This window comes from Protopterus annectens, chromosome 13.part0, assembly GCF_019279795.1.
Source record: "Protopterus annectens isolate FY-2018-M chromosome 13.part0, PAN1.0, whole genome shotgun sequence".
NCBI classification, from domain to species: Eukaryota; Metazoa; Chordata; order Ceratodontiformes; family Protopteridae; genus Protopterus; species Protopterus annectens.
The window spans coordinates 466,708,171-466,733,788 of NC_056747.1; the positions used below are offsets into that span (position 1 = coordinate 466,708,171).

The 25,618-nt window shown below is 39.1% G+C and overlaps 1 protein-coding gene across 1 annotated transcript in view; it reads right to left on the reverse strand.

Moving 5' to 3' along the window:
• The window catches only part of LOC122787918 (unconventional myosin-Vb-like), a gene marked incomplete at its 5' end in the record, with an annotated part of 1,807,467 nt that overhangs the window by 546,292 nt on the left and 1,235,557 nt on the right, over positions 1–25,618 (reverse strand). The window contains one exon of the mRNA XM_044054844.1: positions 3,902–4,100. Coding sequence (XP_043910779.1) covers positions 3,902–4,100 — 199 coding nt within the window. The remainder of the gene's footprint in view (positions 1–3,901; positions 4,101–25,618) is intronic.

The window sequence follows — 25,618 nt, forward strand, 5'->3', positions numbered from 1 at the left end:
AGGACTGTTTGTAAGCTTCTGAGCCCCCAAGCCTTTCAAAGGTTATTCATGTTGACCTGTCATTTCAGCAGTATAAGGACAATTTTCTGAATATTTCCACTTCTATTGATAAAATTTCTTTGGACATTCAAACTAGAAAAGAAAAAAAAGTTTGAACGTGATTGCCTTGATTATTCTAACCCTTCTGCTGGGCTAATTACAACCAATGAGAGCCCTTTGATGGATGCTGCCTATCAAGATGATGTCAACCAAACTAGGTTGGGCCCTTTAGATCCAGGATTGCTGAGATGCTCAAAGAAAAGAAAAGAGAGTGTTACAGCAATTATCAGAACACCAGGAACAGTGAAACGAGCACAAATGGGGGGCATGTACGGCAGCAATGGAGGAGAACGAATCAGACTCGAGTTTATTGATTTTGGATTTAACCACAAACTCAACAGGGCTCTATGTGGAAGGCCCTTACTTGGTAAAGAACACAACAGGTGGCTTTAGTGTGTATAATTACAAGGACATTCTATTTGACTCTAAACTTGCTAATTTGTTGTGTAGAGGTTTTAATTTTATTCCAACTGCTCATTCTAGAATTGACAATCTTATTATTGATTTGAAGTTATTTCTCCATAAAATGAACCTCAAAATAATGTTCCAAGATAGAGTATTTGAGGATGCAGTGAATAATATTAGAAGGAACAGTCTGTTCAACGCCCCACTAGTTTTACCACTGTTAGCTTTTGAAAAAATATGTGAATTTGAGTTTAGAGAGCTTGTTTGTGGAAGCAATAAACAAGCAACTAAGAATTTGTTGGATTGTGAAGATGAATTGTTGCAACAGTTGTGTAGAAATAAAACTATTCGTGTTATGAAACCCGATAAGGTGGGGGGGTTGTTATGAATACTAACAACTATCTAAACATGTTCCTACTTATGTGTGATGATTGATTTTTATGAGGACACTTCTTTAAATATGGTTAAAATAGCTTATTTTAGGATTGACTGGTTGTTACAAGACATGCTAGTTCAGGTTCAAATTAGTATAGATGAATGGTCTTTTTTAAATGTTACATTTCCTGTTATTCCTGAAATGTTTGAATTACCCAAGATGCACAAATATTTAATGGACCGCCCTTTGAGACAAATTGTCAATGCCTCTAGGCCAAAAACTCATCCTATGGCTAGATTTATTGATTTGAAACTTAAAAAGGTTTTGGAAGAATTTCCACATATTTTTAAGGATTCACGGGACTTTTTAAGTTAAGTGGCTAAAGTTAAATATGATGATGCTTTAGTATTTTGTACCATTGATGTGGTCAATTTGTTTAACGTGATTCCATATGATATTGGTCTTGAATGGTTTCATGAATTCTTAGTAGAGTTAGGAACTTTGTCTAACAATAAAATAAACATTTTACACCTTTTAATGGAGTTACTTTTGAAAAATAACTGTTTTCATTGATGGGCATTACTTTCTCCAAAAGAAAGGCGTTGCTATGGGGGCAGCTTGCACCCCCATTTTTTTCTAACATAGTGATGCTGCAGGAAATATGTTCTAGGGAATTTTGGGGAGCCACCACCCTGGGACCTTTATGTGCGTTTCCTACATGATATTATTTTTGGAAACAGCTGGAAGTGGCATTGCACTTTTTTATTGATTATTTAAATCAAACTACACTTTTTTGAAATTCACCTCTAAATAGCATTCCAGTGAAATTTCTTACCTTGACGTGAGTTTAGTAAAAGATGTTATAAATCAGAGAATAGTTAGCAATATACTTAGAAAACCCACATACTCCAATTGTCTTCTGCACTATGACAGTTGTCATCCTGGCTTTCAAAAATGTGGCATTGTTAAAGGTCAATTTGTTCATTTAACTAGAATGGTGTCTGAGAATGTGACCTTCAATGATAAATCTAACATTTTGATAGATATGTTTCTCTCTCGGGACTACCCAGGAGATTTACTTTATGAGGTTTATCTAGAAATTAGTCAAAAAAGAGCAAATGTTTTTTATCTCCCCCTTTTAAGGGCTATGTGCAACGGACAAACTAAAAATATGAATGTGGAGGTAAATATTAACAGCAGCAAAAAAAAGAGGCTATTCACTTTCTTTTATTTCTATGTTTTCACCTGAGTGCCCACATATTTACAGAATATTAAAGAAAAATTGGAATTTGTTTTGATGTTATACAGAATATATGGATATTTTTGATGGTTGTATCAAGATAGTATATACGAAAGGGAAAAGTTTTAAGGAAATCCTTGAATTTTCTGCCCCAACCGAGTTCAATATGCCTCTTAGGAGAAAAGCCACCCACAAATGTTGGTTTTGTAATCAATGTAAATATCTCATTGAACAGGATCAAATTTGTCTGAATGGCATTTATATTAACTTTATTGCAACTGCTATACCATTGGCATTGTCTACCATGCTCTCTGTAAACAGTGTAGCTGTGTCTACATTGATAAAACCCAAAGAAAGTTTAGAGAGCGTGTGTATGAACACATTTTAGATATCAGGAACGGTAGCAAAAATAATGCTTTATCAAGGCATGTTATTGAACATCCCCCAGCATGGGTTTGGTTTTATGGGGCTTGATGTTGTTACTAAAAACATAAGGGATGGTCCCTAGAATGATTTGATTGAGAATAGATAACTTAGGTGGTAAATTAATTAAATGTGTGCGTGTATCCTAGGTTAAATGATGTAATATCTACTGCTAGTATATTAAGACTTGGGTCCTATTTAGTTTAAAACAAGTTTAACTAAAAAAAACTAAAAAACAAACTAAGTTTAACAGTTTTGTGCGTTTTTTTTAAAGAATGTGCATTATATATTTGTATCTTGTGTGTGTGTGTGTGTGTGTATATATATATATATATATATATATATATATATATATATATATATATATACACACACATTTTTTGTTTTTGCTTGAGTACATATATGTATTTTTTTAGTTTTTATGTCTTTAAGGGGAGTGAATGCAATTTCAGTATTATTGCTTTTTAGGGTCATGTGACTGCTTTTGGAGGGATATTTAAATGGGGATATGTGTTGTGTTTGACATGTTTCTGAAGTAGTCTGTGGATATAGTCTGACAAGTGCTACAACTTTTAATTAAATTTCTGGTTCATCTGCATTTTGGTGTGGCTTGGCTCCTTGCTCCTCATTGTTTTCAGTGTTGGACATTACTGGCAAGTGCAACTGTAAAGTCAAGTGTTTCATTTTCTAGATCCTCACTGCCTCACAGAATGCTGAAGGAACAAAGCTGTAAATTGATGCATTAACATCAATAATTGTAAAACAACTGTGCAATGCATAGTTACAAGAATCTCATTTTACCAGATTCACTGTTTCAAGCTGTTATCCTTTTGCAAGGGCAAAGCCCATCAATCCAGGTACTCTCAACTACTTTAAATATTCACATCTAACACCAGCATACCCACACAAATAAAAACATATACATTTTGTCTCAATCAAGAATGCAAGAGTTTCATACAAAACAGCCCTTTTGATACAGAATACTATGCTCTTTAAGTCTTCTAGGGAATCATGTTTATCAGAATGCTTTAATACTAACAGAAATGTTTAAATTTAGTTTGGTAATATGACTACAGGAAGGTCTGTCTATATAGATTTGCAACTTATTTAGTCAAAACTATTTCTATCATCATTAAGTGGACTGAACACTCTAAACTGGCCATAGGTGTGAGTGTGTGGTGTGGAAGAACTACAATGGCAGAGCTAAACCTTGGCTCTAGATGATCGTTACTGTTGAAGTGACATCTCCGACCCCCTGTGCAAAAATAGGAAAAGGGGGTCGTGGATGGATGGATTAGCTTAAAAAATAATTTAACTCCTGTAGAATAGATAGCATAAAAGTCAAATAAGTTTCTTACCAGATTTTCCTTTGTCAGTCGACTTATTTGCTGATGAAGTCCAAAATCAACTTGTGCCTCAGATGGCAACTGTAGTGCTTGTACCAGTGTCTGCTGCTGTTTATCAATTTCATCCTTCAAGGCTCGGATTTCAATCTGAAATTTGTATGCCTCTTCATCTCGCTGCCTCTGGTGTTCACAAAGTTGATTTTCCAGTAATCTGCAGAGAATTTTCCAATGTTTGTAACTACTGTATTTTGGTCAGCAATATGAAACATCCTGCCTGGCAATTAACTTATTACTCAGTCATGAAAACCAGCAATGATCTAGCTATGCCTTTATAACTATCCAAATGAAACTGGTCAACAATAAGCACATTAAACCTCTCAGAATCTTGCTACATCAGTGATCTGATATAGCCTTGGAACAGTAAATTCCACGTAGCTGCATTATGTAGTAATAATAGTGGAAAAGATTAACAATTTTCTATGTATAATTCAGCAAACTAAAAATATGTAGCAGCCTAGGTGAATAAAATGCAAAATTCTGTCTCAGTATCACATAACATCTTGATTTTTTTAAGTCATTAAATACCTCAACAGTGATACATATCTACTGGCACAAAAAGCACAAGCTTGTTTGCATTTTTTGAAAAATAAAAAAAAAAAACGTTGGTCTGTTTCATATTTCTAATATTCATGCAAGGTTCATTACTTCAGTATAAATACCATGCCTCAGTTTGTCATGTATCATATACATGTGTAATGTTGCAAAACAGCTAACATTCTGAATTATAACCCAAGTCTATATTCAACATTTTTGAGAGTTAGCAAAGAAAATAATAAAAAGCTGCTTTTGGACTTCAGTGCTGGGGGTGGGGTGGGTGGCTATCTACATTTATACTGTTGTATCAGCAGTTACCAAAGTGCTGTAATGACAGATATTAAAACACAGATAACTACTTTCAATAGCCTTTTACAGCCTAAGCAAAAAAAAAAAAGAGTTATGTACTCACCGTAACGTTCCATGTCTGTAGACCATCTCGCCCTTCATTCTTACATATGGGTTCCGAGCCTTGGCCAATTCCAAAGCTCGAAGTCTCTCAGTTGGCTCGTGGCAAGGTAGGTATCCCATAGTGCACTAGTAAGAATCCTCAGATCTTGTTTGCTGCTGACTATAAAAGTTATAGAAAAAATTTCACAAGGAACAACAAAAATGAAAGGTCTCCACCCTACAGAAGAGAAATACTATCTTATCTCCAGATCCTCCAAGGATACATGGACAGGGGTAGCTGGGTGGGTTCGTATGAATAAAGGGCGAGATGGACTACAAACATGGAACATTATGGTGAGTACACAACTTCTTTATGTTCTGTAGTCCTATCTTGCCTTCATTCTTACATATGGGACAGCGTCCCTAGCACCTTTTTCTCGGGTGTCTCACGGGAATATACTCCTAAGAACTGTGGAACCAAAGGAGGCTCTACACCTTGAGGTCAAATCCAATTTGTAATGAGTAATAAAGGTATGAGGGGTAGCCCAAGTTGTTGCTGCACAAATACTGTCGATTGGGACACTGGCTTGAAAGGCAGCAGATATGGGATAGGGATCTGGTACAATGAGCCTTAATTTTAAATGGGAGTTCCTTGCCACTGGAAGAGTAAATAAACAAGATGCAGTTTGAAATCCAATTTGATAGAGTTATCTTAGAGATTGGCATACCTTTCCTTGTCTCAGAAAGAGATATGAACAATTGGTCTGATTTTCTAAGCTCCTTGGTTCTATGTATATACAACCTTGACTGTCTGTGAACATCAAGTTGATGAAATTTATATTCTGCACTGTTTGAATGATTAGGAAAAAAACACTGGCAGTTTGATTCAAAATGGACTGACAGAAAACCTCGGGGATGAAAGATGGGTTTGTACGAAGGGAAACTCTGTCTGTATGAAAAATCAAGTAAGGAGGTTTGACTGACAGTGTTTGCAACTCTGACACTCTTCTGGTGGATGTAACAGCTACTAGAAAAATTGTCTTCCAAGAAAGTAACTTCAGTTCACAAGAACATGCGGGTTCAAAAGGCAGGGAAATAAGTTTGGACAGACCGAAATTTAGATCCCAAGGAGATATAGGTTCATGAAAGGGAGGTCTTAGCAAGGCAGTGCCTTTAAGGAAAATTTTACACAATCTGTGAGCCATAAGATTAGGCTCATGTTGTCCCAAATGAAAATTGGAGATCACTGACAGTTGAACTTTGACTGTAGCAGCAGCTGATCCTTGATGTAAAAGTTCAGTTAGGAATTCTAACACCAAGGGAATGGAGGCTGTGTAAGGATCTACATTGTTCTCTTTTGCCCAGATAGAAAATCTTTTCCATTTGCTAGCATATAATTTCCTTGTGGAAGGCTTGTGGGAAGACATGAGGATATGGGTAACTGCAGGTGAAAAATCATGAAGCCTGACTAGGGATGGAAGTGGAGCAGCCATGCTGTCAAGTTGAGGGTGTGGAGGCAGGGGTGGAGGGTGCCTGATGTGTGTCAAGAGGTCTGGAACTGGGTCCAGAGTCCATGGATTGTCTAGAAGATGAGGCCCGAGAAAGGGGAACCAAATCTGATGAGGCCAGTAAGGAGTAATAAGAATCATTCTGCTTCCCAAAGTCTTTGCTTTCTGGATCACCTTCGATATCAGTGGAAAGGGGGGAAATGCATAAAAAAGTCCTGGAGGCCAATTGTGAACAAGTGCATCTGTCGGTGTCTCCCCTGGAGGGGGGATAAGGGAGAAGTAGCTGCTGCATTTGGCGTCGATTGGACTGGCAAACAGATCACAGCAAGGCTGTCCGATTTGCGGAAAATCTGTTCCACAACTTTTTGATTCAGAGACCACTCGTGAGGCATCAAGATTGTCCTACTAAGCTTGTCGGCTACCACATTGCTTGTCCGCGGGATATGCGCTGCTACTAGAAAGCATTGGGAAGATATCGCCCACTGTCAAACACAAAGAGCTTCCCAACATAGGGGGTAAGAGCTGGTTCCTCATTTGTTTAAATACCATACCACTGACATATTGTCTGATTCGATTGCTATCATCCCTAGAGGAAGAAAGTCGTGAAGTGCTTGCAATGCTAGTAGCACTGCTCATCTCTAGGACATTGATATGCAAGTTTTAGCACAGTCTTCGCTTTGACTCTTTATTGAGGAAGTAGACTGTATATCTGTTGTCTGAGATTTTGTATTCTGTCTGCAGGAAGATGAGCCATCATGGTGACTGTGTCTATTTCTGCACCCATAAAAGTATATATTGAGAGGGCGACAAGGCAGACTTTTCCCAATTTATCGTAATCCTTAGCTGAGTGCAGAGCTGGATGGTTGAATCCCTGGCTTGTAGAAGTAGGTGCCTGGTGGCGGTCAGTAGCCAGTCGTCCAGGTACAGAAACATTTGGAATCCAAGACGTCTCAAGTGAGCTGTCACTATTGCCATGCATTTGAACACCCTGGAGGCTGTGGTGAGACCAAAGGGCAGAACACGAAACTGGTAATGACTGGCTCCCAGCCGGAAGCGTAAATGACTCCTCGATACTCTGTCCATTTTGATGTGGCAGTACACATCTTGGAGGGTTATGGAGCTCATCCAATTGCCTTTCTCTAACAGAGGGAGTATAGACTGCAGTGTTACCATTCAGAACTTGGACTTCTTCACTGATTCGTTTAATTTGCTGAGGTCCAAAATGGTCCTCCCATCCCCTGTTCATTCTGGCACTAAAAAGAATCTGGAATACGTTCCGAATCCTATCTGGTCTGCGGGGACGGTTTGGATGTCTCTCTTTGTAAGCAACTTTTGAACTTCTATGGTTGCTTGATCCCTGTGATTGAGTGGAATATCTGGGATCTTCATGGTGGTATGTGGTGGGAGAAAGAAGGGTATGGAGTATCCACTGGTGATTATTCTTTGTACCCACTTGTCTTGGGTGATGTTGAGCTAGGCTTCTGGATACAAAGATAAGAAACCCCCGACTGGCTCCAGAGAAGTGCAGTCGGGTCCCACTTCAGGAGCGCTGATAGGGATGTCTATGAAAGGGATTGCGGGCCCCCCCTGCTTCTAGGGAACATCTACCATTAGCTCCTCTTCTGCCTCTGAAGGAGGAATCACCCTGTGCATCCAGGAAAAATCTCTGGGATTTCTTGAACCACATTTTCCTGCCTCTCTGACCCTTGGGGTATGGGTCTAGAAGGGATGGAAAGATGTACTCCCATGGCAGAGAGAGTTTTCCCTTTCTGCTCGCACCTGGTGAGTGTTGTTTTTTACCTTTGGTCCAAACAAAGAGGAACTGTCAAAGGGGGCATTGGTAAAAGTAGATTTGAAGGGCTCGGCAAAGTTACATAAATGCATCCAGGAGTGTCTCCTAAGGGAAACTCCTGAACCTACTTCCCTACTCGCTCCATTCTTTTGAAACAGATGGAGTGTGAGGATGAAGAGCTGGCTAAATCCTCCTCATAGGAAGGCTTAAGGAGACCTTTCAGAATTAGTTTGTTCTTCCTTTCTTGGAGAACTCGAGAGCTGAACAAGTGACAGAAAGAACATGTTTCCTGAAGGTGAATGGCGCCGAGACAGTAAACACAGTTACTATGCCAGTCAGTTATTGACATTTTTTGGGAGCATTTAAGACTCATTTTAAAACCTGAAGGTTTATGATCCTTAGACTCCTTAGACATGCTTCACACAAACAGAACACTATTAAAGCATAAGGAGAGGACAAGGTCCTCTAACTTAAAAGGGCCTCGCCCTGCAAGAATCACTGCACACAAGAAAACACAAAGGAGGACTAGGTGCTCTAACTTAAATGGACCTAGTCCTGCTAAAGATACACACACAAGATGAGCAAAAAACTGAGGACTAGGTCCTCTAACTTAAATGGGCCTAGCCCTGTTGAGGAAACACCATCAGAAAAAAGGTTAATAGAGGACTAGGTCCTCTAACTTAAACAGACCTAGCTGTCAAAACAGGAAAGAAGCTAAGTCAGAAGAAAGGCTACCACAAAATGTAAACTTAAACAGGCTAAATACTAGCTAATAAGAATAGTAAACACTGCACACAAGAATACTATTCTAGTGAAATAAAATACTAGAAGAAAAAGGTCCTAACACAAACGTGGACCTGCGCTAATAGAAAAACTATCTCAAAAACAAGCACACAGAAGGGATACCACTCGGAGAGCAAAAATGGGCCTAGTAACAGCCAACAAGTTCTCAACAATAACTTCAGAAAAATAAAAAAAAACACACTACTATTTACTACCTATAATAGCTATGACCTAAACCATGTAAACTAAGCTATATTATGCGCAAGCATATCAAGATGGATAACGATAGCAATGAACATGTCCAACTTAGCCACGGCCAAGAAAGAAGCACTTCGAACTTTGTAATCGGCCGAGTCGGAGCTGAGGATCGTCTCCGAACCCATATGTAAGAATGAAGGTGAGATAGGACTACAGAACATTATGTATATTTGGACTTGTACAACCTTCTAACAAAAGTGAGTAGTGTTATAACAAGAGCAGCAGCTCTTTTCTCTGCTTCTGCCCACATGCACATTTTATACAGCTGCTAATGTTAAAAATATACTTACCATACTGAAAGACTAATAATGCTATAATCGTGAGTAGTTTCATGAGATGTTTCAATTCTACTCAGCATAGCATTATGTGACCGACGTGCCTTCGGTTTTCTTCTTTTAGCACTGTATTTTTATATGCTCTTTCCTTTTGTTATAATATGCAGTTTGATATTTTTTTCTGTTGAGGAATCTACTGAACATAGGTTTACCTCTGCTCAATTTGACAACAGAGTCAACAAAGTCAACAAAAGCTAAAGTAAATAAAACAGCTACAGTTAACTCTCAGTTAACGGGAACTCAAGCAACAGACACTCTCAAGCAACAAGCAAAAAAAAAAAAATCTAAGAAATATAGCACAGTTTGAACAATTCAATTTTCATGTGTTGCACTTTGTTCCCTCCTAGCCAGACTTTTAAATTACTGTATTTCGATATTAAAATCAAATCAATACAATGTTTATGGTATAGTATAGGGTACAGTATTAGGCCTATTTTTAATATTAACTCTCAAGCAACCAGAAACTACAGTTATCCTGCATCTACCAATCCCCATGGGTGCCGATTAACAGAGTTTACTGCAGATTTACTTGTGACCGCAGTTCAGAAAGTATTTTTATTTTAAAAATATTAACTGTCTTACATACTGAATACCATACATCAAAGTAAATATAGTGCTATTAACAGTTCCACGAGTGCAAATTGCTCCTCAGGGAGCATGAGACTCAGAAATGGGAGGGTAACAGTCTCTTTGCTGTGAAAACTCAGATGTAATACTAGTTAAGTAAGGGGAGAAAAAGACATACCCTGGGATTCAGTAACACCTACAATAAGTGTACACTGTTCTGAGTGAACAGACAACACAAGCACAACTCGCATCTTTTTCCTCCTAATTTTAGTTTTCCTACTGATTTTCTTGCAGCTTTAACTACTGAAGGGATTCATAAAGGTTACTACAAAGTGTGGACTACATGTACACTTAGTATAATCCTTGAGTGACTAGAAAGCACAAAAAATGTGGTAGGGATGTTCTTGAATACAGATCATGTACACTTAGTGTAGGTGTCATTTAATCTGGCCCATTGAAAAGTAATATTAGTACTTACAGGATTAGAATGACTATATTTATTTTAGTGAATTGGAAAATCCAAATTGCCATAGGATCATAGGAGTTATACAACGCAAGTTAAGTCTCGAGACCATTTACACCTTGCTAATACATACTGGCATATGATGTACCTCCCACTTCCAGAAGCATAAAACTGGTCAGGCCACAATGAATTTGTGGATGCCCATCCAATCATCAAGGTTTGGCTAGAAGGGCAAAAATATGTCACATGTTTTTATATGGAAAGGCAATTTGTTCCAGAGATTGGCAAATGTTGGGTAATTATCTGCCCCTCTAGCATAATTTATATGCAGGTGTAGAATTAAATGCTTAGCTCAAGTGCTCGTGAAGCTGTCTGCCCTGCAGAGATGCAGGAAATTAAGGAGGGCTGGTTCATTAACGGCATGAAGACAAGACACAGATCTCCATTCAGTAGACTATAAAGAGTATTTATAGTGGAGGCCTGGGGAGTAAAACTACAGACATACAAAATGTTGTAGTAGATATTTCAGAAACACCACTACAGAACAATATAGACAGCACTTTGACTGAATAAGACAGGAACATGTGCCAACAGAAAAAATATCATATGAAATATTTATGCAGCTGCAACTGTACATTGATTACTTATATTTCATCTAAGCAAAATAAGGCCAGTAATACAGTATGAATAATGTAACAAGCAAATGAATTACAGTAATAGTTAACACAGTGAAGAAAAAAAAAACATCCACAGTTATACTGGTTCATTTTCTACATGGTTAATGCAAGTAAATGCAAAAAAGCATTAAACATGCCAGTAAAAGTAGAACATAAATACTGGAATAGTATTAGAGCAACAGATAAGTTATAAATATGTTGCTGCTGGCTGGCAGAGTAGATAGTAATGTACCAAAAGTAAAATAAAAATGTCACAGATTAATGACCATGATATTCAGTAGACTGTATGGAAAGTAAGCAGCACACAAAAGAGAGATTAATATAGCAACAGAAGATAAGGGGTATAACAGCAAATGGGGGAGAGGAGGAGGAAAAAGTAATGGCAAGAGTATGGATGTTAAGAATGAGGATGCAGTAAATGGGTGAATGTAGGGGCTAGGGTAATTGCACAGACTGTGTGCATGTGAGAAATAGAATGGAGGGTTGGAAATAAGTGGAAGGACAGAGGATAGAAATTTAGAGAAAAGTGAATATGCTCATTGGAAAATCAGTGAAAGCTCGTGACTATTTAGTGAGATCATGAAATCTCACAGTTGCAATAGGAGTTAGTGGCTATGTGAGACGAGTGGCACAGTGGATAGTGTTGTCACCACACAGCAACAGGTTCTCTGTTACAATTCTCAGCTAGGGTGCCTTCTGAGCAGAGTCTACATGTCTCCACTAGTGTTCATGTGGATTTCCTCCAGGTGCTCTGGTTTCTTCCCACATTCCAAAGACATGGAGTACGTGGACTGAACACACTAAATTAGCATAGGGGTGAGGGTGCGTGTGTGATGTGGAAGAACTAACGTGGTAGGGCTAGCAACTTGGCAGTGCAAATCTTGGCTTTAGATGATGGCCACTGAAATAGTGGTACCCCAACCCCATGTGCAAAAATGGGAAAAAGGGGTTGCAGATGGATGGGACATTTGAAGCCTTGTTTTGATGGCAAGCTCCCATATGTTCAGAGACGTTTACTTCATTATTTTGCTACACAGACCATAGTTAAGCATCCTCTGGTACATGGGCTGATTTTAACTTATGAGGCGTTTGCACTGCAAAGTGGTCTTTAGTATTTATACCAGGTTAGAATCTGGGATAAAGCTGGGCAGTTGCATGAGTATAATAGACTGTGAGCCTCTGTCAGCTGAGTCAGTTTCAGGTAATAGACAATTTCAGCTAAGTTGCTTAATGATTCTCAAGGGTGACAACAAAAAAGGTATACAGTAGTAGAAGCAAGGATGCATATCTCATTTTAGATATCTTTTTTTTGGGGGGGGGCTACATGTTAAATCAAGCAATGTATCTAAAGACCTTGCTTATTCTGTGTAAAACACAGGGTTACACTGCAAGTAAATATAAGACACAAATCATTTGTTTTGATTCCAGGCTCATGTACCATGTACCAAATAAAGTTCCATTGGATGCAGATCACATTATGGTCTGCCATAATTCACAGTTCACCTTTCCTTCAATTCAAATGAAATGTTAATGTAGGTAAATTATGGCAGTAAAGAGGCATACCTGTAAGACATGACAGGTAGTCAAGTTGGGTATACAGCTCATTTCCTACCAGGTATGATATATTCTGCACAGCATATTTGCATTTATCTACTCTATGCTATAATACATTAAAAAGTGGCCAAAATGAGCCTGTAGACTTGCACTATAAAAATGTATTCTGTCCAGAGACACATCGCAAGCATTGCTTCAAGACTTGCAGTGTTTTCCATCTCAAATTCACTAACTACAAATCCTGAACCATTCAACAATCTACTTGCACACCCCTTCATTACTCCCTATCAAATTTTCAATGTACATTTCCTACGGTTTTCTTTCCCTTTGCCTTTACTGCCACGTCTGTCGTCTCTCCTTACCACCTGTTACATTTTTCCCCAAAGAGCAAACTTCCAAATTATACTCACTACCGTCTACCTCAACTTCACTACAACTTTCTTTTTTCTATGTCAAACAAATGTGCATACTATTCACTGGTTTGACTTAATGGTTAAGGTCTTCACCTCATAGACATAGGAACCGTGGGGTTTGATTCTGATCTTGAGATATTAGCTAGGCTTAAAATGGCCCTTCAGGGTAGTTAGCCTAGTATTCATTTACAAACCTCTCCTCACCTACTATCTGCCCTCTACTCATCACCTCCTCTTTGCTTTCTACCCATACCTCACACACTATGTTTCTCTCAGTTCTCCAACCCATAACTGTAGACATTTCTTTAAACCTCACTTAATGCCAAACTATATTATTAATATGCAATGACTGTTACTTACTGCAAATCTTTTTCTAGCATAGCTGGCTTTCAGTTATCGTATGTCCATACTGTAGATTTAAAATTTAAATTTCTCTCTCTCTTGTATAAGGTCTTCAAGAACGTCCATCTCTAACTAACAAACGGCACCAAAGCCATGGTCTTAAACTCGATGCTATGAAATGCATAATTGTACCCTTTGGGAAATCAACCATCCTGGCTAATTACCATGTTGATAACATACCCCTAAGAGCTAACTCAGTGCTCAGGGATCTGGGTACTCATGTAGACAGTAGCCTTGCCTTTGACCACCACATGGCCACAGTGATGAGGAAGTCCTTTTATGTTACAAAACATATAAGTAAGGGCATGGCATCTAGGTCCAAAGAGGTCATTATCCCATTGTACTCTGCCCTTATCAGACCAGTCACAGTACAATGCTCACTTTGGTATTACCAGACCAGGCATATGCAGCAACTAGAGCAACCTCTCAGGTTCCTTACAAAAGGAATACAAGGCATAACAAACCTGCCTTATGAAGAGTGCCTTAAAGCCCTTTCCCTCTATTCAGTCTCCTATAGATTTGCTGAGGGGTGATCTATGCCTGGTTTACAAGAAATCCACAAACCCCACACAATCTCTTACATATTCATGTCAAACAGTACCAGAAAGACAAGGTCTAGAGGGACCTGAATTTTGTCTGTGACTTGAACAGAATATGCTGAAGAAAAAGATGCATGCCCCAGAGACTGCTTCTTCTATAAAACAGGCTTCGCATCCATGTGAAGCTAAGTTTGTCTATAACCCAGTTTAAGCACAACCTAGATAAGTGGATGGGGAATAGAAAATTTACATCGGGCCTGGCACCCATGTCCCTTATGGACAGAGGTAACTTATAAATACCTGGCCCTCACTGTCCTGTTTGGATGGAGGACATCATTATTCTTTTGGAAAAACTTGGCTTAGGCTTGCCCAACCTCTGGAAAGATTAGTCTAGTAATAGTCAATGAATCTATAAATTTGCCTATTTTGTTACTGGGGCTTTTCTCCCTGGGCCTCCTCTGAAAAGGGGCTACCACATCCCAGACAGGCTATCCCTGTCAACAAAAGCAATAAATAAATAAACCTGCAATGAGCTACTACAGGAGTAATGGACTATGCAAACTCTTAGAGCTGTTTAAAACCCGAAGTGTAAAGCAGGAATTTAAAAATGTAAATCAGACACAGAAAAATGTAAGTGTCTGAAATCTCTGAGAAATTGAGTCTGATAAACAGAGTTTGCCTTTCAGATAAATTTGTTGTCAGGCTTTAACGGAAGAAGTTGATCGTGTAGAGGATGGTGAGTTAGGGGGGAAGAGAACAGTGGGTGAAATCATGAGGTAGGCAGACAGGAAGGGAGGGGGGCAGGTTCGTATACACGGTTAGGTTAGGGGAGGGTCATTCTCTGACACTACACAGCTGAATTTGTGCAGTTAAGAGTTCTTAATAGGTGGGATGTAGTTGAAAACAGTTAATTAATGAAAGAAATTTTTAAGTAGTGTAGTGATAGCCACATTGTTGTTGAAACCGTTAGTACTGAAGGGAAGCTGTTACTGGGTTAATCGGGTAGCCACCAGGGAGTGAAGGTATTAAGTAATGACATGCAATCAAAATGCAGGCTTTCTATCCATTAGAAGCTGCTAACTCATACCCATAGCCGGCCTTAGGCATAGGCCAACTAGGCAGCTGCCTAGGGCACCAGTGTAGCAGGGGCGCTTTTGCAGTATATATCTGGTGTAGGTAGACCAGGATGGGGGCACCAGGTTGTGTTGGAGGGGGAGCCATTGAGCCCTTTTGCCTAGGGCACCAGTTGACCAAAGGCTGCTCATGCTCATACCATGGTGTTAGGTTTTCAATTTAGCTGCTAGTTAAGTTATAAGGGTAGTATGCAACATTTGTCCTTAATGTGGGCTGTTTTCCCCTTTTTGTATGGCTGGGTTTGTTATTCATAAGAAGGGAAATGGAGGAAAGGTTTGGTGTTTTAATCATGTGTTAGGCAGGATTTTCTTAATTCCTTCTCTTGGCTTTTGGGGAGCCACATTGTTTGGTATGACTTGTATGATATGAGGGTGGGCTCTTTTAGATTTTGCCACCTATCAGGACTTCTGGTAAAGTAGAACAACTAGTAGTAGGGTTTGAGGGTGTTGAAATGCTCTAGATAGCACTTTATGTAGTATAAAATCTTGCTCGTTGTTGTGGGGGAGCTGTGTGGTGTGATGCAGCTAATTGGTGAATTGTCAAAGCAGCATGATGGCATCTCTGATGTTATCAGATCATAGAGCAAGGTTATCTAGGCAACATGCCTGCCTAGGGTATCCAGGGGGGGATGGTGTAGGGGCCTCCATGGTTCGGCAGGCCCTCTTTCACTGACGATTAGGTGTTAATGGTAATGCAGAGGACTAAAGCTAAACAAGCAACTGTTTCTTTAAAAAGAATGCTCACAAAGTGTAATGTTTTGGATAATGCAGCCAAGTACCTGATGCTCACTGTAAGTGACTACTTTTTGTTAAAGGCTGCAGGCGGATACTTTTTTAGTGGCTTGATTTTGGAGCAGGTACTGGGGAAGGGGCAATAGCTTTGATTCTTCTTTATAACTGGTAGTCAGAGGACATTGTTTAAGATGCCAACAATGGGGAAAGAAGTTGGTAGTTATGATTCTTTTGCCAATTTGGGTGTTTGAATCTTTTACTATTTTGGGTGGGTGTCTTCCCCTTTCCTACCCTCATCAATTCAGGTGTGCCAGAGTTTTGTCATAATGGGATGAGGAGTAAGTGTTGGCATAATGGTTAGGATGTTTACAGGGAGACTCCGGATGCAGTGCCTATTCTCACCTTTGTTATGATCCATTTACTTGCTAGACAGGTACTACCAAAGATCTAGGCAGTGTACTGTAGTTTCTGTGTGCAAGATTGATCAAAATTTGTGTGACTCTGGGGCAAGAGGAATAAGCTGGCACAGTTCTCAGGTGACTGACTCTGGGGGCAACTAAGGGTTTTTGTTAGTCGGGGAAAGGATCATTGCATGGGTAAATTGGTTGGGTAAAGAATGTAGGATTTAAAATAACAACATAAGGTCTTCATGGGCAAAGGTTTGGCTATTATCCAAGTCTACAGACTGGTCATGTCTACTAAAAGAAAAAGATGAGCAGCAAGTAGCAGGGTGGATTTAGGGTTTTGTCATAGGATTATGATTTTACAGATGTTTTCTGCACTTCAGGATGGCAAAAGCAGAGGGACTTGCTTGTAAGTGGCAAGAGCTAGTCTCACAAGCTGATGAAATGCCACTACAGGAGCAGGGTTAGGCACCACAAGAGGCAAGCCAGGATGAATCACGAAGTACATGAAAATTATGGGGTTGGGTTTATCAGGCACTAATGGAGACCTCAGGAGGGAGAGCCAAAAAGACCAGGTCATTACAATGATAAGTGGTCAAGATACCTTCACTGAAATGGCAACGACTCAGAGGTGATGATGATGATATTCTTTCAGGTCAAGATATGGCAGTTGCGATATCAAATGCTGACTTGCCCACATTGGTGCATGACATCAGTGTAGGTGACAGGAGTAGACTGCAGAGTTTGCTTGGGAGTGTAAGTCAGGTAATTCAGTTGGGTAAGAATCCCAGTGCTTTGCAAAGTAAGCTAGAGTTGGATGGGGCAGTGTGTCAGATGATGAGGTAGCAGCAAATTTCCTTTTCTGCCAATGACAATGTTTTTAGGTACAGGTACTCAGGAGGTAGAAGGAAGCTCAGAGTTGTGTCTGCAAGTTTTTGTTGTGGTCAGAGCTGGGAGTAATGTTTTTTATTACGGCAAATATCCCACAAGAGGTGAAATAGAAGATATGGCATGGAGATTTTGTTGAAGTGTTTGATCTCACAAATGCATATGTGATACAGAAGGTGGCAGAGTTTAAGGTACCTGGTATGAAGGTCATCACACCAGCAAGATCAACATTGGGGACTCTAGGTGTTGGTATCCTGATTCTAGGAGGGGGACTAAGCTGGATAAGTCAGGTGGTACAGTTAAGGAGTCTGTTGAAGGAATAAAAGGCAAGGTCAAAAGGGACTTTCAATGCAGAAAAATTTACTTGACTTGGATCCAGGTTTTCACAAGTTTGCATATACTGCAGAGGTCAGCATCCAGCAGACCAGTTTTGGAGGAAGGATATGACAAGCATCAACAGAGGACAGTACTGGCATGGGAAATAGGGGGAGTTGGGAGGTTCAGGTGCAGTAGAGTGGCTCCGCCCTTTCAAGCTGAAACTTGCTGGGGGGCCATCTCTCTCACCTATTAATGCGAGACAGTTGGAGCCACTCCTGCTTAACTGCCCTGATAAAATCGTTGTGCAGGAGTTGGAGGAGTTTAGATACAGTCTTTCGGTGAAATCTAAGGTTAGTGATTCAGCTATGATGTGAAAAGATTTGAAATCTAGGTCAAGTACAGAGGAGGTGGTACAGCCATTTAAGACAAAAAGAGTTGTTTGCTGGCAGGTTATTAGGTCATTTTGAAGCCCCACTGTTTAGTGTGCATTGAGTATCGTGATGTATGCTTATATGTGCAGATTAAATACTTTCCCAGTATTTGGATGTATAAATGTCTCCTCACCACTAATACATTCACAAAATGAACAATTAAAACATGGTCTAGTGCCCTTATTGTCTGTCATAATTTTTGTTTTTTTGTTCTTTACAGCATAATATTTGCCTAAAATTAATAGAACTTGTATCTATCTGTTTAGGGTCCGTTTTGGAAAAAATATATAAAAAATGTGTTAAGTATATTAAAAACAGTGATCACTTTTAAGTCACAGCTAAATGGCAGGCTAAAAATCTGGATAGGCAGATACTGGGAAAATATTTAATATTGAATCTGAACTTATTAGTAATGAGTGAAAAATTATTGTGTACTTAGCAAGATGTGTAAAATGCAACTCTTGATATTGTTAAAAGCAATGCAAAACTGATGGATTGTATATGTAAGCACTTGATATACACAGACATGCTGATAGAAACATTTTATATAAACATATATTACAGGTTGACAGTACACATTAAATTTAGTGTTTTAGAACTAGTTTCCATTAGTACATGGGATGGGGATAAATTTCTGCAGACAGCGGAAAAAAAACAAAAAAAAAAAAACAAAGAGTAATTGGATTTGCAGGTTTTGAGCAGACTGTCCTCTGGGAATGAATGGAAAGTGCAGTTTGAAACAAGTTTTAAAATCTAGATCCATTAAATAGATGTTTATTGTTTAGACTGTATTTTAAAAACTTTTTAACTCTTTATGACTTCTAGATGTATTATGTAATAGTTGTCATTGGTGGATTCTGGTCATGTGCTGCCTGGAGTGAATGTATTTAAAAGCTGCTGCTCTTACACTCAAACTTTTTAATATATCTGGGAAGTACTGTTGTTCATAGGTTGGCATTAGGCTATCGTCCCTAGGGCCTGTACAAGCCTAGCCATAACAATTCCCTGGCGATTTCTTCCCACTTTATTTACTTAACTGGACCCCTGTCTAGCAAGTAAATACTGTGGGAAGAAATAGACTGGGAATCGTTATGGCTAGGCTTGTACAGGCCCTAGGGCCGATAGCCTAGTACCAACCTATGAACAACAGTGCTTCCCAGATATATTAAGTTTGAGTGTAAGAGCAGCAGCTTTTAAATACATTCACTCCAGGCAGCACATGACCAGAATCAGCCAATGACAACTATTACAGAATACATCTAGAAGTCAAAGTGCAAAAACAACAAACAAAATGAACAAACAATCAGGAACCAGAGAGAAACAACCAAACAGCAAAAGTACGAGAATTGTGTCGGGCACTTGTTTCCACCAGTGTACTTGTACTGTTGTGCAAAAGCTCATATCTACTGAAGAAATCTTTTGATTGGGGTTGTCCTTGAGTTGTGAATTGTTAACATTGATTTTCTGTGCTTGAGATTGGCCTTTACCTGTTTTGGAACTTAATTTTTGTTGGAATTTGTGAAATATGAAATGGTGCCAGTTGATGTCAGTGTTGGAGGATTTAAGCAAGCAACATGAAGAGCCACTTGGTATAGTGATACATCTAGGGAATAACAATATTGGGGATGTACCAAAGAGAAAGTTGCTTACTTTGCTAAGGAATCTGTTAGCATTTTTTTCTGAGATTTCCAGGGGCAAAAGTGATTTGGTTGGTGATATCTCCAAGTTAAATGTGGAGAGTAGTGGCTAATTTTAAGGTGCTAGAGGTTACTAGGAAATTTCTTAATCACAGGATATCTAGGATAAGTGAGGCTTTACGGTTCGATGTCATTAGGCATTGCGATTTTGCAGATAGGGACCCTGTGTAGTGGTGTAGTGATGGGGGGCATCTTTGTGATGAATGTTTAGACACTTAGTGTTCAGTTGTCATTTGCAGGGGTATTTGGGAAGTAGTTTTGTAGCTGGAAATCTGGGGGAGCAGGCTGCAGGGCAACTTTGTGGACAGAAGGACCAGTGCAGTTGTTTGGGGTAGTAAGGCACTTCTTCCTCTCTCTCCCTCATGAGTTCAGTTCTCACTCCCAATTGTGTTAAGCTACTCAGGGAGTGGAGCATGTTTAGCGACCAGAAGGATGTTGCTACTGTTGGTTATGTTTAGTGAGTGGTCCAACATGCCCATTTTGGTAAAGTTTTAACTATTTCAATTATGAAATGCATGATGTAGGTGGGCATTCTAGCACACTGCCAAAGTTTGTTTGTATTTATACTGTTATGTGACTTCACGTATGGTAAAATAGCTGGTTGCAAAGTCTGTTAATTTTATTACTGTTGGGAGTTAACAGTAACATGCATCTTTTAAATCTAGAGTTACTAGAAAACAGTGGTGGAATGAGAGGTAAAGACTGAAAATAGTATTTTGAATGCTGGTATTTTGATGTGAAGGCAAGAGAAACATTCTTGAATAAAATCCTTTCCCCATTTCTCTGGGGAACAGGCTCTATACCCCCCCCCCCAGAGATACCATTTGCATTAGGATAGGAAGAAACAGGAAGGTGTGACTGGATGGATGGATGCAGAGGAATCCCTTGAAAATGGTGGAATGGAATCCCACTACCAGTTGTAGCCTTTTTGAATGATTCTCAGAACCAAAGTGTCTGAAGTTATCTGATGCCAAACAGGGAAGTGAAGACCTAGATTTACTTATTTAACATTTGTTTACCGGGGAAGTCTGACTGGGCAAGTTGCCCATTTTCAGTGGAGGCCCGGGGAGAAAAGCTCCACATATAACATAACAATCAGTAAATAAACAGTAAGTAATAGTCAATAAGTATTTAAACATTAATGAAACAGAGAAAAAAATCACACAGTAAACACAGAAAAAGCTCACAGGAAAACATAGTAATACATATTTTGAGAGTACACTTAAGGAAAAAAAAATAATTTGAGATGGTAGCAATTTTCAGTGTTACAGTATTAGATTTAGCATACAGTGGAAAATGTAATACAGAAATGCCTGTTTGGTACTACACAATGTTTTGCTTAATTTTGTTTGGGGGGCGATGCTTTCCTCTGAATTTTTGATATTTGGAGGTGGAGTGGGGGTATGGCCTGGATGGATAAGCTGATGGAGGCCCAGAAGTTTTGTGTGTTGTTTTGATGCTTGGATTGCATGTTTGTGTTGTACAATTTTTATCAGCTCTAATTTGTTTTTTTGCAGACATTTCTTAGGTGGGGTAGTTTTCTAGGAAATCTTTGGATTTACTGGTGCTATGTTGATGCCAAAGTTTCTCTATGTTTTAGCTATTCTTTGGCTTCCTTAGACAGCCAAGAGCAGTAATTAGTTTTGTTCTTATATGTCTTATGGGAGCTAGTGAATTTAGAACCTCAAGAAATTTGTTATTAAAGTAGTCAACTGCTGCATGTAATGGGAGGTATTTTAATTGAGACTAGTTACACAGTTTAATAGTATTTGTTTAAAAAAAAAAAGTGTCCTTTGAGAAACTCTTTGTAGTATGTATTTGTTTATATGATGTTGCTCTTGTGGCCAAGCTATGGTGTCCTAGTAGGAAGGTTATAAGGTGGTCACTTATGCTGTCAGGTAGACAGCCTGACAGGAAGTTTAATGAAGGTTTACTAGTCTGGATTGTTACTAGTTTTGTCTATTCTTGTAGGTGATTGTATCAGTTGGGTAAAACCATGCAGGTTGATTGATTTAAGGGGTTATCTGAGGGACTAGGTTTGTCAATCAGAGTTGAAATCACTGGCCAGTTTAGTTTCCTGACTACATGAAGATAAGGCCCGTTAGAGTAGGTTTTCAATTGTGGTAGGGTTATTAGTTGGGATGTATACTGCTATCAATACTCTATGTTTGTTGTTATTAATTTTAAGTGTGAGGCTAGGAGTTCTGTGTTATTAATGTCAAGGACGTTTACCTGTAGTTTTTCGAGATTGAGGGTGTCTTTTTATATAATTGCTGCTCCTCCAACTTGTTTTGTTGTCCTGTCTTGTCTGAGAATATTGTATCCAAGGGGAATGATTTCATTACTGTTTATGTGTGGTTTAAGCCAAGTTCCAGTTAAGATGGCAATATCAGGAGTGTAGTGTGATACGGTAGCATGGAGTTTATGCATTTTATTTAAAAGACTTCTAAGGTTTATATATTCATAAGGAGGCTGTCAGACTTCTTTTGGTCATATTGGACAGGAGAGGTGTATGGTGATTTGTTGGTTTGGGAGAACTGTTTTTGATGGTTTTCAGTTGGTTGAGAATAAGGCCGAAGTTGGAGTGTATGCATCCACATAAGTGGAAATTACATTTTTTATTAGTACTTAGGGGGAAAATATTTGGAGGATGTCAATGGTCGTTTAAGTGGTATTATTGAAGGGACAGTATGGTGGCGGCATCATTATGGGAATAGTTCAACATTAGTGAAGTTTCTCGATGTGGGGTGCTATGTTGTAATTAGTGTGTTTAGTTTTACGTGCATTTGTAAATGGGAAGGCAGGCAATTTTAAGTAGATTATGGGGGAATTAAGTGTGGCAAGGGAGAGAGCAGGTACTAATAGTGGGATGCGTATTAAGTGTATGAATATCATGTTTGTGTATTTGGCTTTGATGGGGTTACAGTACGATGGATTGTTTAAATGTGAAGTAAGGTTAAGAGAGTAGAATGTAGATGAGGTGTTGTGATGTTGGGGGAGGAGACAGAAAGGGGTTGGGGTACGATTAAGTTATGTGGTGGGGGATGTTGATTGGTTGGTGACCTGTGCTGTGGGGGGTGGTGATCGGTTGGAGTTGTATGAGGGGTGTGGTGAGGATAGGATAAATGTAATCGATGTGGGGGTGGGCTGGAAGGGGGGCAGGTTTGGAATCAAAGTGAGCCCGAGCATAGCAGAGGGAGAAAGGAGTGGGCTAGCATGGGTTCCCAGTGTGCACGCAGAGCACAAAAAACTATCATCCACTTTAAACTGGTCTGGAAGAATAAAGAAGAATTGAGATGGAATATTATAAAGCCAAAGACTCATTCTGCACTAAGTAAGCTATTGAGATAGGACCGCAAAAACCCTTTTATAAATTCTGTAGTTATACTTGCTTTTCTGTTCCAGATAACCCTGCTTGTCACTCTCAATGGTGTGGAGTTATCAAAAACAATAATTGTATGGGCACTGAAAGATGTAGTTATAGAGTCAGGGACTGGAGAAAAAGTAAATGGGGGGGGGTGAAACTAACAGTAAACTACAGGGTTTGGAATGCTGACATTCCTGGAGGCATGCTCTTCAATACAGCAAACAGCCTAACAGTAGGTTACAAATTAGCCCAAGGCAAGTTACATACTTTGGTAAATTTCTTGTAAAAAAAAAAACTTTTCCTCGTGGAGACTGGTGGGTCTTGATCTGCTGGCTAATCACAGCACAGGTAGACTTGGGAAGAAAACGTTTATGTTAGGATGCGGCAGGGATGACAACTAGAGGGAGAAATGGCAGTGAGTAAGTTTAGGTGGGGTTAAGATGCAGCAGAAAGAGAGAAAAAAAACCAGAGCTTCCTGCTATCAAATATCTAGCACTGTTAATTTTGCTCTACTTTCAAATGCACAAAATACATGTATGCTATCTAACATATTATGCCCAACATGCAAGTGCACAAAATTAATGTTACAACATCTAATCTATTGAGCCCAACTGACCAGAATGTGTTCTTACTGAAAAATAGCAGCAATTAGAATGTAACCGTCAAGCAGAACATTTATCAGAGATCTATGCAACAGGTACGATAGTAAAAGGCTGTTAACAAGGATAGCTCTAGTATATTGCTGAGAAGCACCGTTTCCAATGTTACTGTATGACAGACAGCTGTTAAAATATTCATTAGGCATTCAACAAGTAATTACACTGCAGTTCTTTATATTTAGGGTACAAAATGTGTTGGCTGAAGTGAGCAGCACGAACTGATTCAGTAGAACACATACGTTCTGCACCACAGTCAGATAAATAGCTCTTAAACAACAGGTAGTTTGGAATCAATTAACAGAAATAACAAATAATTTAGGCATATAATGAATAATATCCAAGGATACAAAATACTTATGCCAGACATATTAATACATACAGCAGAAGATGCACAGCTCTTACATGGTGAGCACGCTAGTCAAGGGTGACACACAGCTTCAGGGACTTTAAAAATGGTGCCCAAAGAATCAGTGTTATTTATAACCTAGCACCAGATGCTTGGGGATAAGGAGAGGGGATTAGAGGTTGGCGCAAGATTTTGGGAAAGTTCTACTGGAATGCTAGGATGGGGGAGACGAGATGAGGCATATAGTCAGTATGCTTACTTAGACTGTCATTTGTTTTGGGAGGACACTCCTTTCTTTTTTAAAAAACACTGTCATTGTTTTGTTTTCTGAAATTTTGTTTAAAAGTGCCCTACTGGGATTGTTTATTAAGAATCTTATAAAATGAACCTGAACTGGAAGGAAAGTTTCTATTGTAGTTTAACATGGGGTGGGGTTGAAAGATCTGGGCAACTCCCTGAATTAACCTTCCATTTTCATTAAATCTTTTAAGGACCTCCACAGAATAAGAGCCAAATAATATCATTTTATTCAGGGAGCTTAGCTTTGACATCTGCTGGTAAATTCTAAGTCCATACTCGGGTAGATGATCTCATCTATGACCCAGTGACAGCTGCTCTAGAAAGAGCATCAGCCTGCATCATAAAATCATTTTAGTGTGTGTTTGGTTAACCGAGACAAAAAAAAAAAGATTAAATAAATAATTCAGAGATCTGTTAAGTCTCTGAAGAAGGGAACTCGGCAAGTAACTTTCTCTTATAGTCAAAGGAAGCTAGCAAAAACTTAGACATGTGAGCCTGACGGTTTACGCTGATGAAGGCTAAGGTGGAAGAAGTATAAACTTTCCTCCAAAATCTATCATAGCCTTTCCCATATTTGTCATTATGAATAGAGTTGGTTGCCTAAAATGTTTTTCAGAAGATATTTTATTCACAGAAATCATTGCAGGGTCTGATCTAGGGTTTGAAAAAATTGTGGATCTGGGAATGGGAATCCTTATATAATTTATAAGACTTTCTGGGGGCAGTTGGCTGACTGTCAGGTAAATTACTGGCTGTAAGGAAAGCATCCTCTATGGTTGGCAAAACAAGATAAACAGCTGCAGGTTGATGAAAATTATCCTAAAAAATGGCCTAATGCCTGCCATGCCGCACAACAGACACCTTTTTGCAAGGAAAGTAATAGCAGCAAAAAACAGCCTCTCCACATCAGTAGATTCAGCAGTAGCTGCAGGCTCTCAAAAAGGTTGTAGAGCAGTTTTCCAACACAAAATTGAGATCCCAAGCAGGAGTAGGCATCCGCTGAATGAGCTGTGTGTGCAATACCTTTGTGCAATATGGGTTTAGTGGAGAAGAGAACAATCAGATCTTATGTCTGAGTTCCCCATGACACTGTCAATTTTTATAATACATGATCAGTTTCCCACACTGGGGTCCATGATTTGTCTGCTTAACACATCTGCTAAGGAGTTCTGCTCGTCC